Genomic DNA, 13,845 nt, shown 5'->3' on the forward strand with positions numbered 1-13,845 from the left:
GGTACCTTAAGAAAACAGTTCTGGATTCTGTAATTTATGTGGGATAAGAGTTCATTTTTACTTGAACAGAAAGATTAGATGGATGTTAAATCATGAACCGTTCCCCCTGGAAAAAAAAGAAAAGAAGTCTAGGGCTAATATTAATTACTGCACCCTTCCAAAGAAACACAGGCACACAAAAAATATTATTAACGAGACAGCTAGGCAGATCTTTCTGAAGGAGAATAGAAAAATACATTGTACCAATTACATGAGAACAAACACAGAACATTTTTTCTCCTCGTGGCTATATGGCTTTTATCTGTATTATAAAAAAGGCTTTAAAAGTGTTAGTTAAAGGAAAGCTGAAAGCTGTTCTTGGCATTGCAAGAGAAGATGCTGAGTACACTAAAAGATTGAATAGCAGCACACTGTAACAATTCAAGAAACAAATATTTTGAAGTAGGCAATTAACAGAGAAAGAATATTCGGAAGAGTGCATTTAGCTGATACTGGGACAGGCTCAGCTCTGCAGTTCAGGCCTTTCCTCAACCACAGAACACTAAAATGGGGCTGAAATGGTGCTATTGGAACAACACAGTAAAAACAGCCACATACATTTACATCCCATGCCCCCAACAGAACTTCTCCTGCAGCTTCCACAGAGAACACTCCCTGGAGACACTCTCAGGACAGGCTGGCTGGGAAATGAGCCCCAAATCTCAGGAATTTGTCTCAGATCTGCAGGTACATCCCAACATGCACGGTGGAGGTCTTGGAATATCACTGCTTCAGATCCTCAATAAAAAAAGACATCATGGTTTGCCAGTTAAAGGAAAAAAAGTGTAGAGTCACCGTATGCTCATGATTTGTCTCATTAATCTTTAATGGCAGCTAGAAGCTACAGGTTTATAAATATTTCTTTCTCATAATTGTGACAAGCAGTGACTGGATGCAGTTTTGGTGGAAAATTTTCTGAAATACTGTAAGGCTAGGTAAATTACAAGGCATTATTAGAAAACTGTTGATTTTGACTTTTGGTGATATTACATTAACTTTTACAAACATTAGAAACAAACGTTATTTGGTGAAATACAAACATTGCAGAAGACGCTACAACCAAAAGTAATTTACTAGTCAAGTACATAGTTAAGCAACTTGGTTTTTTTCAGAATGAAGTCACAGTAAATCAAAGAAACAGTAAGAAAACCTGCATGTTGTAGAACACTCTCTTCAACAGACAGAACCTCTAGTTGTGTAACACTGCAAGGGAGGAGTTGGGTTTGTTCAAACCCCTCCAAGAACAGCAATCCTGTCACAGCAATTTTCCCTGCAGTGCAACCTGGATTTGTGTCCAGATGTTGGCAGGTTTTGCACCCAGGGTGCCCCTCATGAAGGAGGCACAGGAGGTACACAAACATTTATTTATGCCACAGTTTAGAAACTTGACACACAAGTAACACGAGCCAATTTTAGTCTGACTACTTTTGATCAGCTGTAAAAACACACTTATTAGCTCTTTGTGTTTAAAAGTGTAGCACGAATTGGCTTTTTTAAGATACAGGAATACAAAAAATTTTAAAACTCACCACAGTAACACAACTTTAGTCCTAGAAGGTGATAAGTGTAACATGTGAGACTTCATTAAGCAATGTTAAGAAATATTGTCTTGTCATTGTTATTCAGAGGAGTTTCTTATGATTTAGTGAAGTCAGGTCGGACAAAAAAGAGCCTAAAGTTGTAACATCATTTAAGACACACAGTTTCCTTAATGACACTTTAAACAGAATATTCTATACATAACACACTGATACATGAACTACACCAATCAAGTTAACTCCTAGAAAAACAGGTGCACCATAGAATTGCATAGAAAGAAATCCCTGGCATTAATAGCTTGCACTGGAGACTAGGACTTTCTCCCTGCCTTTCTAGATCAAAGCACGTATGTTTTTAAAACAAGCACATCTCACACTTGACATTATTCTTAGCTATATTCTTTGGAATCACTAGTGCATATGTAATTTCAAGCAATTTTTATACTTCATGCTATTGTTTAATATCTAAAAAATGAAAATTGCAAGGAAAAAAATTTTCCCTGCCTTCCCCTCCAAAAAATCTAATGTAAAATAATCTTCCTATGTGGCATAAAAATAATATCAAATCTTTCCTCCACAACAGAGGCCTCGAGCAAAAGCCAAGTGATTAATGAAGAGGATATTCACATGAGATGGGGAACCCAAAAATCCTTTCTGTGAGGGTATTTTAAAACAGTATTTGTAAGCTGGATAAAGAAAACCTCCAAACAATAGCCAATGGTTTTATAGCTCAGTATCCACTCTGCTCATGGAAGACTGACATTCAAACCCATTCACAGATGTAAGGAAATATTCTTATCATTTCTTTAACTTAGGGCAATTATCTACTATCAGCTGAACCTGAGAAAACCTTCACTGAAACAGGTGTGTTTCCCTGAACATGTTTAATGTTAAAATACACCACTGTCTTCCATTTGAAACAAAATACTGATCAGCTCAACGTAAGGCCAGTGGGCTTTGTTTTACAGCAATATTGACTACATTTACTTCTTGCCTTGAACTATTTTATGTTGGACAATCCTTCATTTCAGTGCTCAAATATATTTCTATTCCATTAAGCAATCCTTCCATTTACTCCAAGCATGTGCACCTGGAGTATCTACAGGAAACAGAATCACTGAGGATTTGCCAAAAAGCCACGCAAAATAGTTGGAAGGTAAAAGTAATTTACTTCAGATTTTCCTTGCACTGAGCACTTTTGTTTCATGATATAAACCCTGCAGACAGATTAAATCCATCAAAAAAATTTTAACAATATACATTATGCAGCATCAGATAAATAACAGTAAGAGTTGAAAAGGCCAGGTCTCCACGAACAGATTTCATAGAAAACTAGATCTTCTGGCTTCAGATAGAATATATATCTAAAATATTTGTGCAAGAGGTGAATATGTACAACAAATATATTCTGTTATATTAACTCTAGTCACAATTGGTTTCTTTTTTACTTAGCTACATAAATGTAGAGGTGTACCAGGAGACATATTTCTGACTGACACTTCTTCCACTGTAATATAGGAAAATATTATCAAATCCTTCTGGCTTCTATAGATACACAATTTCTGGCACAGCTAAAAATGTGTCAGGAATTAGGATTATTATATTTCTGTAAAAGTTCATTTTAATGACAAGTTCATTATTGGACTTGTGGTGGGAGAGCTAAGGAACACGTGAGCTTTATTTCTAGGAAATGCTGAAAGGCACATAAAAATCTTAATATATGATATGTTCAAAAAAATCAGCCTCTGAGTATTTCTGCAGGTTACTTTCCATTAAAATTAGCAGCTGCTTGCCTGTTGGCATTATGAAAAAACATTTCACATATCTGTAAAGGGATGATGCTCATGCATGAACAGACATTTGATCATTCAAGTGATACATTTGCCCCTCACATCTGCTGAAACAACTGAGTGTGCACTTACTCTGTTGCTTACTGAGATACTGAGGCACACACATTCACATCAAAAAGTTACTTGCAAATGGTAAAAGGAGAAAAAAGTTAATTTACCTGAAATTATGTACATTTAGTGAAAACAAGTGCACCACCTTCATTTACTCATTTTATGCTAATAAATATGTTTAGCTAGCTGAAATTCCATTTACGGTCACTTAATAGCTCTCATTTGTTTTAGGATTTCTAATAATGAGAGTAAATCTCCAAAAATATTGCCACAGAAGGCATAGAATGACATGCAAAACCCCTACCAGTTCCAGTGTGAAGCAGCAAACATCCATGTCTATCAGACATACAGTACAACTCCACTCGCTGTATAAATGAGCATTATAGTGCACATAAAACAACATGGCACATTTCATAAAGCTACAGCTTTGCACCATTTATGACATTTTTACACCTACAGAGACAGAAGCAATGAATAATTCACTTAAAAGTGAAGTACATGACCTAAGGGTTATTGCCTTGCCTAAACCATTCTGGGGTCACTTGGAAAGGGAGGTGGCATGGACCCCATTCACACATAGAAAACCATTTTTTCCAGAAACAGACAGGCTGGAAAATTTTCACATATTTAACTTCGCTTGTGAAAGTTTTTTCTTGAACAATATTCTTTAGAAATACAAATTTTAAAAGACGTTTTGCTCAAGCTCCCAATAAGACAATTGGTGTCCTGCCAACCTGACCCCTTTCAACACAAGTTTTTCTCCTCAAAGTCATTGTTTATGTATTATATAAGTATCATTTGACATTTTGATTTCATCTCCACTTATCACTATGCTGCTAGCAAGTATTACAGTGTTATAGATGGGCTCAGGTTGAAATCTAATGGATTGAAAACTACATGAATGCTGCTAGTGGAAAAAGCCATTCCCAGCCATTGAACTGAGCATGTGTTTGGAAATGTGAATAAACCTTTCTCGGAACTAAATTCACGTGACAGAAGTGCAAATGTGTAATCAAGGTAGTGCAGCTTTGGCATAGGCTACTGATAATTTCTAAGAAAGCATCTCAATCTCCTCCCACAGATTTCATCAATAGCATTCTCTGGTCAAAGCTGGCTGCGTGCAGCCTTCCCTTTCCAAAAGAACTGTCTCTAAATCTTCTACAGGACCACGTCTTGTACTGCACTTGCACGTGTCTCATCAATAATCTCTGATCAAGTCCATAAAGTTACTTACAAAATTTAGGTTGAGGTCAGGATTAACTGCTTGAAAGCTCAGGAGACAGCTTTACAAAACACTCTCCTGGTATGCTACGACTTCAAAAGGTTGAATATTCAGATTTGTGTTTGGCCAAGGTGGCCATAAATAAAAGGACAATAATATCTGAACAGTATTATAAAGCCATAGCCTAATTCTTCCTGTAAAATTCCAACCAAGAACAACAGTAAGTTCACCTAAGTCATCATCAAAAATGAAGTGAAATACAACAACCTCCTTGTGCACTTGATGCAGGTACATCCCCTTAGGTAACCCAAGTTGAAAGTGTTTAAGCCACAGGTGCTAGAAGGAGGTTTAAAAAAAAATTTTGAGACTTTCAGACAAATTTTAGAGACCTACATATGCTGCATAAATCAAATAATAATGAAAACTGCCAATGACTGGAAAATAATTTTTCAAGTTCTAGAATTGCTCAGAGTTAAAAATGTTTTTCAGCACAGGCTGTGTTTTTTAAAGCCATTGAAACAATAATCAGGAAATCCTGTTAAAACTTCCTAAGCAAAACCGCAGCATCAGTTGACCTAAGATGCATAGAAAGTACTTTTTTCTCCAAGCATTTTCATTAGTCCACATAACTGCTGTTGGTTCACTCTGTCAGTTAAAAAGGCCAAGCTTTGGAAAGTTACAACACATAAATAAATGATGGTTTGCTGTATTTCTATCAGATTTCAAAGTGCTTCCAAATGGAGACAAGTCCTTTTCCTTCTCTCCAGTATTAAGGCTCTTACAAAATGTAAAGTTCAACTAAAAGACACTTGGGCTTGCTTTATCAAATATACCACTTAATGTGTTTTAATCATTAACATTTTAAGACCCTAGTTGTGCAATTCTAGCTTTATAAATGTGTTCTAGTAACTTACAGGATTACTGTATTACAAGATGGGGACATTAATATACTAAAATGTGAAATATTCAGTAGATGCTGACAGTGTATTTCTGTTAAATTTGGTTTCATTAAAAGCACAGGGATTAGAACACTGAGTGGGAAATTAAAACCAAGCTACCAATAGTACAGAAAGCAGTCTTGCTATTACTTCCATTAAATCTGAACCAGTAATCTATAGAAATGAAATTAAATACTCTTTTCCCATTGAGTTTCCAGACATCTTTTTTCCCCCAGAATTTATATGTTCAATTATTCTGACTGAATCACACCGTCAGGAGACAAAACTGCTCTCAATTCTCACCAGAGTCAATGGGTTCTGTAGAGAACTCATTATTCCAGACATTACTCAAGCTGCTTGGGACACTTAACCCTTTCAAGAAACAAAAATGCAATTAAAAAAATCACATTTCATCCTGAAACAACCTGCAGAAAATCCAAACCCTAAAATCCTGATCTTACAGCCCTTCAAACCCAGAAAATCACACTGACATGGTTTTACCACCCTCAGAAGGTATATTTGCAGAAGCCCCTCTCCAGCAAACACATACATGCCTCAGTCCTGGAAAATTAGCACCCAGATTTGGCACCAGCGCAACCTGTATGCAGCTGAACTCCTGAAAAAGCATGTTTTAAAAGGAAAATGCTTTGTTTAGTGCTAAGATAATTTAAAACATACCTTTGAAGGCAGAAGTCAGTATGCTGTGTAATTTTGATTGATATACTTCTACATGGCAAGATAGAACTTTTCTTTGATTTGTCTGATTAAACCTCACCACTTTTGTGAAATCCTACACTTACTGAAATTATTGTGAAGAATTTGGAGCAGGAAATTCAGAAAGCAGACTCCTGCATTGATACTGTTGAATTAAACTGTTAACAGGAATAAAAATGAAGGTGTTGCTCATGATGCAGACCGGAATTACGGATTCAACACTTGCCGTCTCTCGTTCCTTTGGTGCAATTCCACGACTTTCCCGCTGACCTGAACACAAGCAGCTTTGTGGGACCAATCCTACCGAAACAACCACCAGATCCTGACAAAATTTTCCATCGATGTACCACACGAATTCTAAACCAAAGCCCTTTCTTTTGAAAACCTCTCAGTGAGTTGCATTTCAAATAGGATGTGATGCTGTTTTATTTTTTCTTTGTAACCGTTATTGAGTACCCAAAATAAGATTCAAAAGTAAAAAAAAAAAACAAAAATAAACTTTTGCTTGAAATCGAACACTTTCACCGCATAATGAAACCTTGGGATGCCTCGGGGCATCCGCACTTTTGTCTTTTTGGGTTCAAAACGAATCTGTCCCTCAGGCTGCCCTACCAGGCCCTTGACCCCGCGGGACAATTAACACGAGTGGGTCAGCGAGGCGCTGCGGGCGGATCCAGGCTTTGCTTGAGCAGGATTAGGAGAACAGGACAGAGGGTCGCCCTGCGGCAGTGTAACCTGCTGAGGTGACAGCAGCTCAGCCTGACCTCGGGGCCCGGGAGGATGCGCACTGACCCGCGGATCCCGGCGCCGAGCGGCGAATCCCCACGTTCCCGGCCGCTGTGCGGAGCCCGGCCGGCGGCCGCCGCTTTGGTGGAAGCCACAGTGCTCGGGACTCTGAGGGGGAACCCGCGCCCGGCCCCCCCTGCCCGCACCCCGTGAGCGCCCGGGAGGCGAGCCAGGGTTCCCCCCGGCCCCGCCAGTGACACAGAAACCATAAATCACCCCTCTGTAAACAGAGCTCGGCAAACTGCGGGCGGCTCGGCACGAAGAGGGCCCGAGTCCCCCGGGAGGGGCCCCCCGAGCCCGCGCGGGCTCCGCGCTCCCCGTTTCAGATGAAGTGGATCCAGGCAGAGCTGTCGGGGTCCTGCGGGGGCCCTGCGGCGGGCGGGACGCGCTGCCGGCCCCGCAGCCGGTAGTTCTTGCCCTCGTTGTTGTCCCAGTACTCGGCGCCGGCGACGCGGTAGCGGACGGCGAACTCCAGCGCGGTGTCGGCGGCGCCCAGGGGCAGCAGGAAGGCGAAGCGGTCGGTGATGCCGTCGGCCGGCCCGGGCGCCTGGTACGTGGCGGCAGCCTCGGCGCAGCTGGCCCAGCCATCGAGCGTGTAGCGCACCGACACCACCTTCTCGTAGGCGAGGTTGAGGACGCGCACGGCCCCGCGCAGCCCCGCCGGCTCTGCCCGCACCCACTCCAGCCTCACCTTGTGCTGCCGCACCCGCTCCGCGAAGCCGGGGCTGGCGCCGGGCTGCGGCGGGAACAGCGGCTCCAGCAGCGGCGGCGGCGGCCCGAACAGCACGGGCTCCAGGTCGCCCAGCGCCGGCGGCTTCCTGGTCTTGAGGAGGTCGGCGGGGCGCGGCGTCGGCGGCGCGGGCAGCGGCACCCGCGGCAGGTCGGCCTCGCAGAAGAGGTGCACGGAGGTGAGCTCCAGCCCCAGCGAGTCGGCGAACCGCACGGTCTTGCGGCGCGACGGGCTCTGCTGCAGCGCGGGGCGCAGGCTGCGGTCGCCGGGCGTGGGCAGCGACTTGGCGCGGCGGCGCTGCGTGGGGCTGGGGGGCACGGCGGGCAGCGTGGGCTCCCGGCCGCGGCTCTGCGGCGGCTTCTCGCCCGCCGCTTCCCGCACCACGGGCGTGGGCGCGGCGTCGCCGTCGGGGCTGCAGCCCGCCCTGCACTGCTCGGCCAGGCTGCCATAGAGGCAGGCGCTGCAGCTGAAGTTACGCGGCAGGTAGAGCCGGGGCGGCGGCCCGGGCACCGAGCTGTGCAGCGAGCCCGCCTTATCCATGGGGTGCTGGCGGCAGCGGCGGCGGTGCCGGCGGCTCCTCCTCTCGGACCGCGGCGTGCGGATGGCGAGGCGGTTTCAGCGCTCGGTCCTCGGGCTCTGTCTCTCGCCCGGAGCCGGCGGGATGCCCTCGGCACTGTCCAGATCGCGGCCGGCCCCGGGGGACGCCGGCGGGTGCATGTGTGCGGGGGCGGCGGCGGGACCGCGGCGCTCCGGCCGCTGCCGCTGGTGACGTGCCGCGGTCAGGCAGCGACACACGCCCCGAGCCATCCTTCCTTCCCCATGGCTCCCACCCGCCCCAGTGCCCGCCTCGCCACGGCCCTTAGCTGACTACACCCCGCGGCTCCCCCTTCCCGCTCTGCCCGGTACCGCGGCTACGCCGGCCCTCTCCTCCTCCTCCTCCTCCTCCTCCTCCTCGCTCTGTTCTGGGTCTTTCCTCGAGGATCTCATCCAAAAGGAGGAGGCGGCAGGGATTCCCCAGTGGAAGCATTAAAATTCATAGCGGCGCTCCGGCTCGTCCGATCCCGTTACAGAAATAGCTGCGAGAGGAAGAGGCAAAGCCGGGCTCGGGAAGATTACACGGGCCGATAAGAAACAGCTGGCTTGCAAGTTGGATCTCACAGTGTACATTTAAAGGAAAAAAATCCAGCTGATCTGCTGTAATGCGTTTACAGTACATCTGCCGAATAAAATACACCTGCTGCGGTCCTGCCACGCGTCTCCATAGGGGCTAAAAGGAGCTCCGGCCGAAACACGGGGAGATGATTGTGTGAAACATAAACCACGCTGCCTCTTGTCAGAACAGCATTTGAAAATTGCTGAGCAATATTCAAATAAATGACAGTTTACTGACAGACTCTGATGTAGCCGGTTCAAGAAGCTAAACCACCACTTTAGTAAGCCGCTTCATTCCAGACTTTCCGTAATCTGGGACTCATTTTTAATTAGTAAATGGCATTAAAAACAATGATCCTACCATCTTGCCGGAGCCTGAGCCTGAACTGTGTTGACATGTGATTCTGATTTAGCTTCTGAGCAGGAGCTTTTTACACCTCTAGCATTTTATCTGCAGCACTTGGTGTTCCTTTGACAGTCTAGGCAGTGGAAATGCGGCTGATAAGATTAAGAATAGGACAAGTAAACCCGATAAGGACTAAGAGGAAAAAAAAAAAAAAAAAAAAAAAAAGCCACCAGAACACAGGGAAAAGTTACCCACTGATTCATATTAGAACAATAGATTTAATTCCTTTACTAATACGTATGAAAATAATTCCTAGATTATTGCTGTGGCTTCCAAATCTTTTTAATGACAGATGATTTGTAAGTAGGGAAAATTATGCCCATTGGTATTAAATTTGACACCATTATGTTTCACTGTGCCACTCTCTCACATTTGCAGCCTGATTACAGGTTTTGAAAAATCAAATAATAACAGCATAAATAAGTACATCTGAGTTCATTATCCTAGAATCTTTAAATTGTCTCATTTGTCCTTTAATGCACACCATGGGAAAGATTTTTTTTAGGTTTCTTTCCTGTGTCTCCCTCACAGAAATGAGTATTTCAGTAAAACAACACGAACTCATGTCTGGTTTTCATCTACTCACATTAATATGGAAGGAACAAGAACAGACTCAAGTCATTATTCAAACAGGTTTTAAGGCTACATCCTTTTGAATTATTTTTTCTGTAATTTCTCTCTGTCATAATGAACATTTTCTAATGAACTAACTCTTGGTTTTGCTGATGTTCATTTCACTTTAAATCAAATAGAGAGAACTTTATTTTTTCCATCAATATGCAAAGTCTTTGCACTTTTAAACCACTGTGAAACTATCAGCACTAATAAACTAAATAGGTTTAAACCAAATTATACATTCAGTCAGGTCTGGATGATTTTGTGGTATGCCTAGGAACACGACTGGAGTAATTTAGCTTCTGCTGTACTTTACACAATTGGGGTACCTTTGTCAAGATTCACTTCCCCTCTTCTGGTAATGTTAGTTGCCCAACTTCTTCTTATCAAAAACTTGTGTAATACTATTGCTCTTGGGCTTCCTCACCTCTCCTTTTTCCTTCCACAACCACGGTATTACATGGAACCAAAAACCCACAACTTTTTTCTTCTCTGGTGATTGCAGGTGAAGTAGTTCATGTAACTGAGTTGAAAATACAGATTCCTCCAAAGTAGTAAGAAAAAAAACAAAAACAAAAAACAAAAAACAAACAAAAAAACCAAACTCCAAAGCAATACAACAAGCTTTGGACTAGCCAGGCCAAGGCAACGTGAGATGCAGGGGCACCTCAGCCTTGGCACCTCAGCCTCGTCTCAAGCATTGTCACTGTGTGAACAGCACCAGAATTCTCACAGTGGTATTTCTCACTTTATTCTCTCAATCCAAACATTCCCTCACTGAATCTGAGGATGCTGCTACTTTCCTTTTACTCTTGCTCACTTGCCAAGTGAGCTGTGGGAACTCTTACCCACGCCTTTCACTTCTGAGGGTGTCCTTACTACCAGGCTGCTCTGCCCCCTCTGATGAATTTTAAGACAGATGCAGTAAATGGAAGTCTTGAGCACTGAAATTTAACAAATATACACGCACACATTCCCTCAAATAGCCTGCAGCCTTGTGCATCCTTCTGTGATGTGGAAACTGGTTCCAGTTAAACATGGGAAGCATCAGGCACCATTTGTAAAAGGAAATTTAAAAAGAAATTTTGGGTTTGCCTACTATAAATATTTGTACACAGCAAACGTTGAAATCCTTAGAAGCAAGTAAGCATCACCACACACAGAAACTCTGTTTAATGTATGCAGTAGTAGGCAGCCATCCACCACCCCCTCTTGATCTTAATTTAGTTCACAAAATTTTGAACACTGAAGTTTCAAAGCCTAATCTGTCTCTGCTTTTATAGTGCTGTGGTAAGGACATTTTTCAAGACTCTTTTCTAAATAATACTGTCAAAACCAAGCATACAGAAATCATTAGCACTGCCCTAGCTACCCCCTTTAAAGAAGTATCTATTATCTTTTTACTGGAAAGTAGTATTTTTATGCCAAGATAATTTTGAAGGTGCCAGCACTAACGGAGACAGCATCCTATAAATCCTAGAGATATGCAAGTTTGTTCTATTATAGGGCAAGATGAGTAGAAGGTCTTACATTGCAATTATTGTTGACAGCCTTAGGAAATGGTGCTCAGGCATTGTTTTCATTCCTCCAGATTCCTCTCCCTCTGCAGATTTAAATAGCACGGTCACAGGATAAAGGTTTGTCCTAATTAACATTGTCCTAATAACATTTTGTTGACCTGTCTCTGCATCTGCCAGCTGACATCAGAAAGTTTAAAGACAGCCTCTTGTTTGCCTACGTGAGCTGAGTGCCCCTGACATTTCTGCCACGCCAAAGTGCATCTAAAATCCATCTGATGGTTGAGAACTTCCAGTGAAATGAACAGAGACGACTGGTCCCGTTTTGTTAAAAGATCTGCAGAAAAAAAAAAAGACAGAACTGTAGCAGAAAGTGAACAGGGAGATTTCTTCTGCTGCATTTATTGATTGTCTCGAGTCCAGGTAATCTAGGAGAAAGCAAACACCAGTGCTGGGGAGCATTAGGCAGAACTATGATGGAACCATTAATAGGGCAGAGTGTCTGAGTGCTGGGGCTTATCCAAAGTGGCCACTGTCACATGTCCACTTTAACTTTCCAGAACAGGTTTATATTTAGCAATGAGAATCGCAGGCAGATAAAATGGATGTAAAGGCGAAGTGCATTACGGTTAGAGCAGCTTTGGAGATGAAGTTGTGACTCAGTACATGAACTGTAAAGGTCAACCTCTACTCTCATTTGTGCAGCTCCCCTGAAGCTGATGAACTATGTAGCTGTTACATGAGAATATCACCCCTGAGTTCAATCATCATACGTGACTACATGTATGTGACAATGGTATTTACACTGGCAGTCTGTAAGCCTTGCATGCGTGATACAGTTATTCTGCATGCTTCTACTTCAAAAATACCTTCCCACACTGATGATTAACTCACACTTTATTTATTTCCCCAAGAAAACATCTTAGTCATATCTCATGAAGTGCCAGATTAGAATTAGATAATGTGCTTTATATATATCTATATGTAAAAAATTAGGTATTCTGCAAAAGAACAATGGTATTGATTTCTGTACTAAATATTATCTTCACTAACCAGGTTATGCAGTCTATATCTATTAAGGTGAAAATTCTTTTCTTCATAGAGTTATATCAAGGATATTTGATGTCAAACAATGATCAGTGAGTAAATTCCAACAGGCTAAAAGTTCTGCCAAACAAGAGATGTGACACTTGGAAAGGGTGTTTTGTACCTGGGTATTGATTTCCAGGGCTTTGGTTTTGTGGTGGTTTTTTTTTTTTTTTTTTTTTTTTTTTGTTAAGTACTGGGATCCAAATGAAGACATGGCATTAGCAAGAAAATAGAATTTTAAGAGTTTATCTACATTCATGACCCTGTGGATCTGCCTTAAGAGTATGATGATGCTCACACACAATTTTATTAATTAAGCATTAACTGTCTGTTGACTCTGGAGTTGTTTAAGGCTTTTGGAGAGAGCAAAAAGAAGCTTAAAGAAAAAAAAAAAAAAAAGGTCCAGTTAAGACAGTGAAAAAGAAAAAAATACCCCAGCATATATTTGACAGTTGCAGGGAAAACTATAAACATTATTTCCATGTTTTCCAGTGTTTCATGCCAGGTAAGAGTTTGCCGTGCTTTTTGAAACTGTCAGATCAGATTAGGCAGAGGTTTTACTACAACCTGATACAAGAACATAGACCACACTCACATTATTCTACAAGACCTGCAGCAGAAGGCCAGAAAAGCTGCTGACTAAAGACCTAGAACATAAAGAAACAAATCCACAACACTTCAGCCATCATAACCTAATCAAGTTATGTGCCTTTGAATACACTGGGTTCTTCCAGCAGAGGAAACAACAGCTTCTTGTTTTTGTGTTAAGTTCTCTCAAGAACAACACCATTCCTGTTCAAGGAAAGGAAATAAAGTTACAGGTTGGATCAGGCAGAAGTGCTTCCTGCATTTAAGGTGCCAAAAGAAAACAAGTGCGTTGTTGATAACAATGTAAAAATGCAATGATGGAACACCTGAAAGTTAAATCAACATTTTTCTCCTATTGTTTTAGGTCCAAACATCCAGAGAACTGATTCACTGTCAAATCCTGGAGCCAGAAAGAAAATCAGCTTAACTGCATTGTTCTGATGGAAAACAATCAGCTTGCCAGCATGCAATTTCTTCAAATAAAGGAAATTCAGCAACTAAACCCAAACCTGTCAGGAACACTTCACTGCCAGCAAAATTCTCAGCAACAGCAGGCAAGAAAGCAGTTTGAAAATACATGGGGCTTCCCTATCCCTGAATATCTACTTTC

General features: G+C 42.5%; 1 protein-coding gene across 1 annotated transcript; it reads right to left on the reverse strand.

The window, feature by feature from the left end:
* Window positions 1-847: 847 nt before the first annotated feature.
* Window positions 848-8,438, reverse strand: LOC136366482 (protein phosphatase 1 regulatory subunit 3E-like). The gene has a single exon (XM_066327553.1). It carries the CDS (start codon window positions 8,406-8,408, stop codon window positions 7,461-7,463), a length of 948 nt encoding a protein of 315 aa, XP_066183650.1. The 5' UTR covers window positions 8,409-8,438; the 3' UTR covers window positions 848-7,460.
* Between the last annotated feature and the right edge of the window lie 5,407 nt (window positions 8,439-13,845).

This window comes from Sylvia atricapilla, chromosome 12 (genome assembly GCF_009819655.1).
Source record: "Sylvia atricapilla isolate bSylAtr1 chromosome 12, bSylAtr1.pri, whole genome shotgun sequence".
Lineage (NCBI taxonomy): Eukaryota > Metazoa > Chordata > Aves > Passeriformes > Sylviidae > Sylvia > Sylvia atricapilla.

Bases quoted from the DNA above. Each gene is read 5' to 3' on its own strand.
- LOC136366482 (XM_066327553.1), bottom strand. From the start codon at position 8,408: ATGGATAAGGCGGGCTCGCTGCACAGCTCGGTGCCCGGGCCGCCGCCC.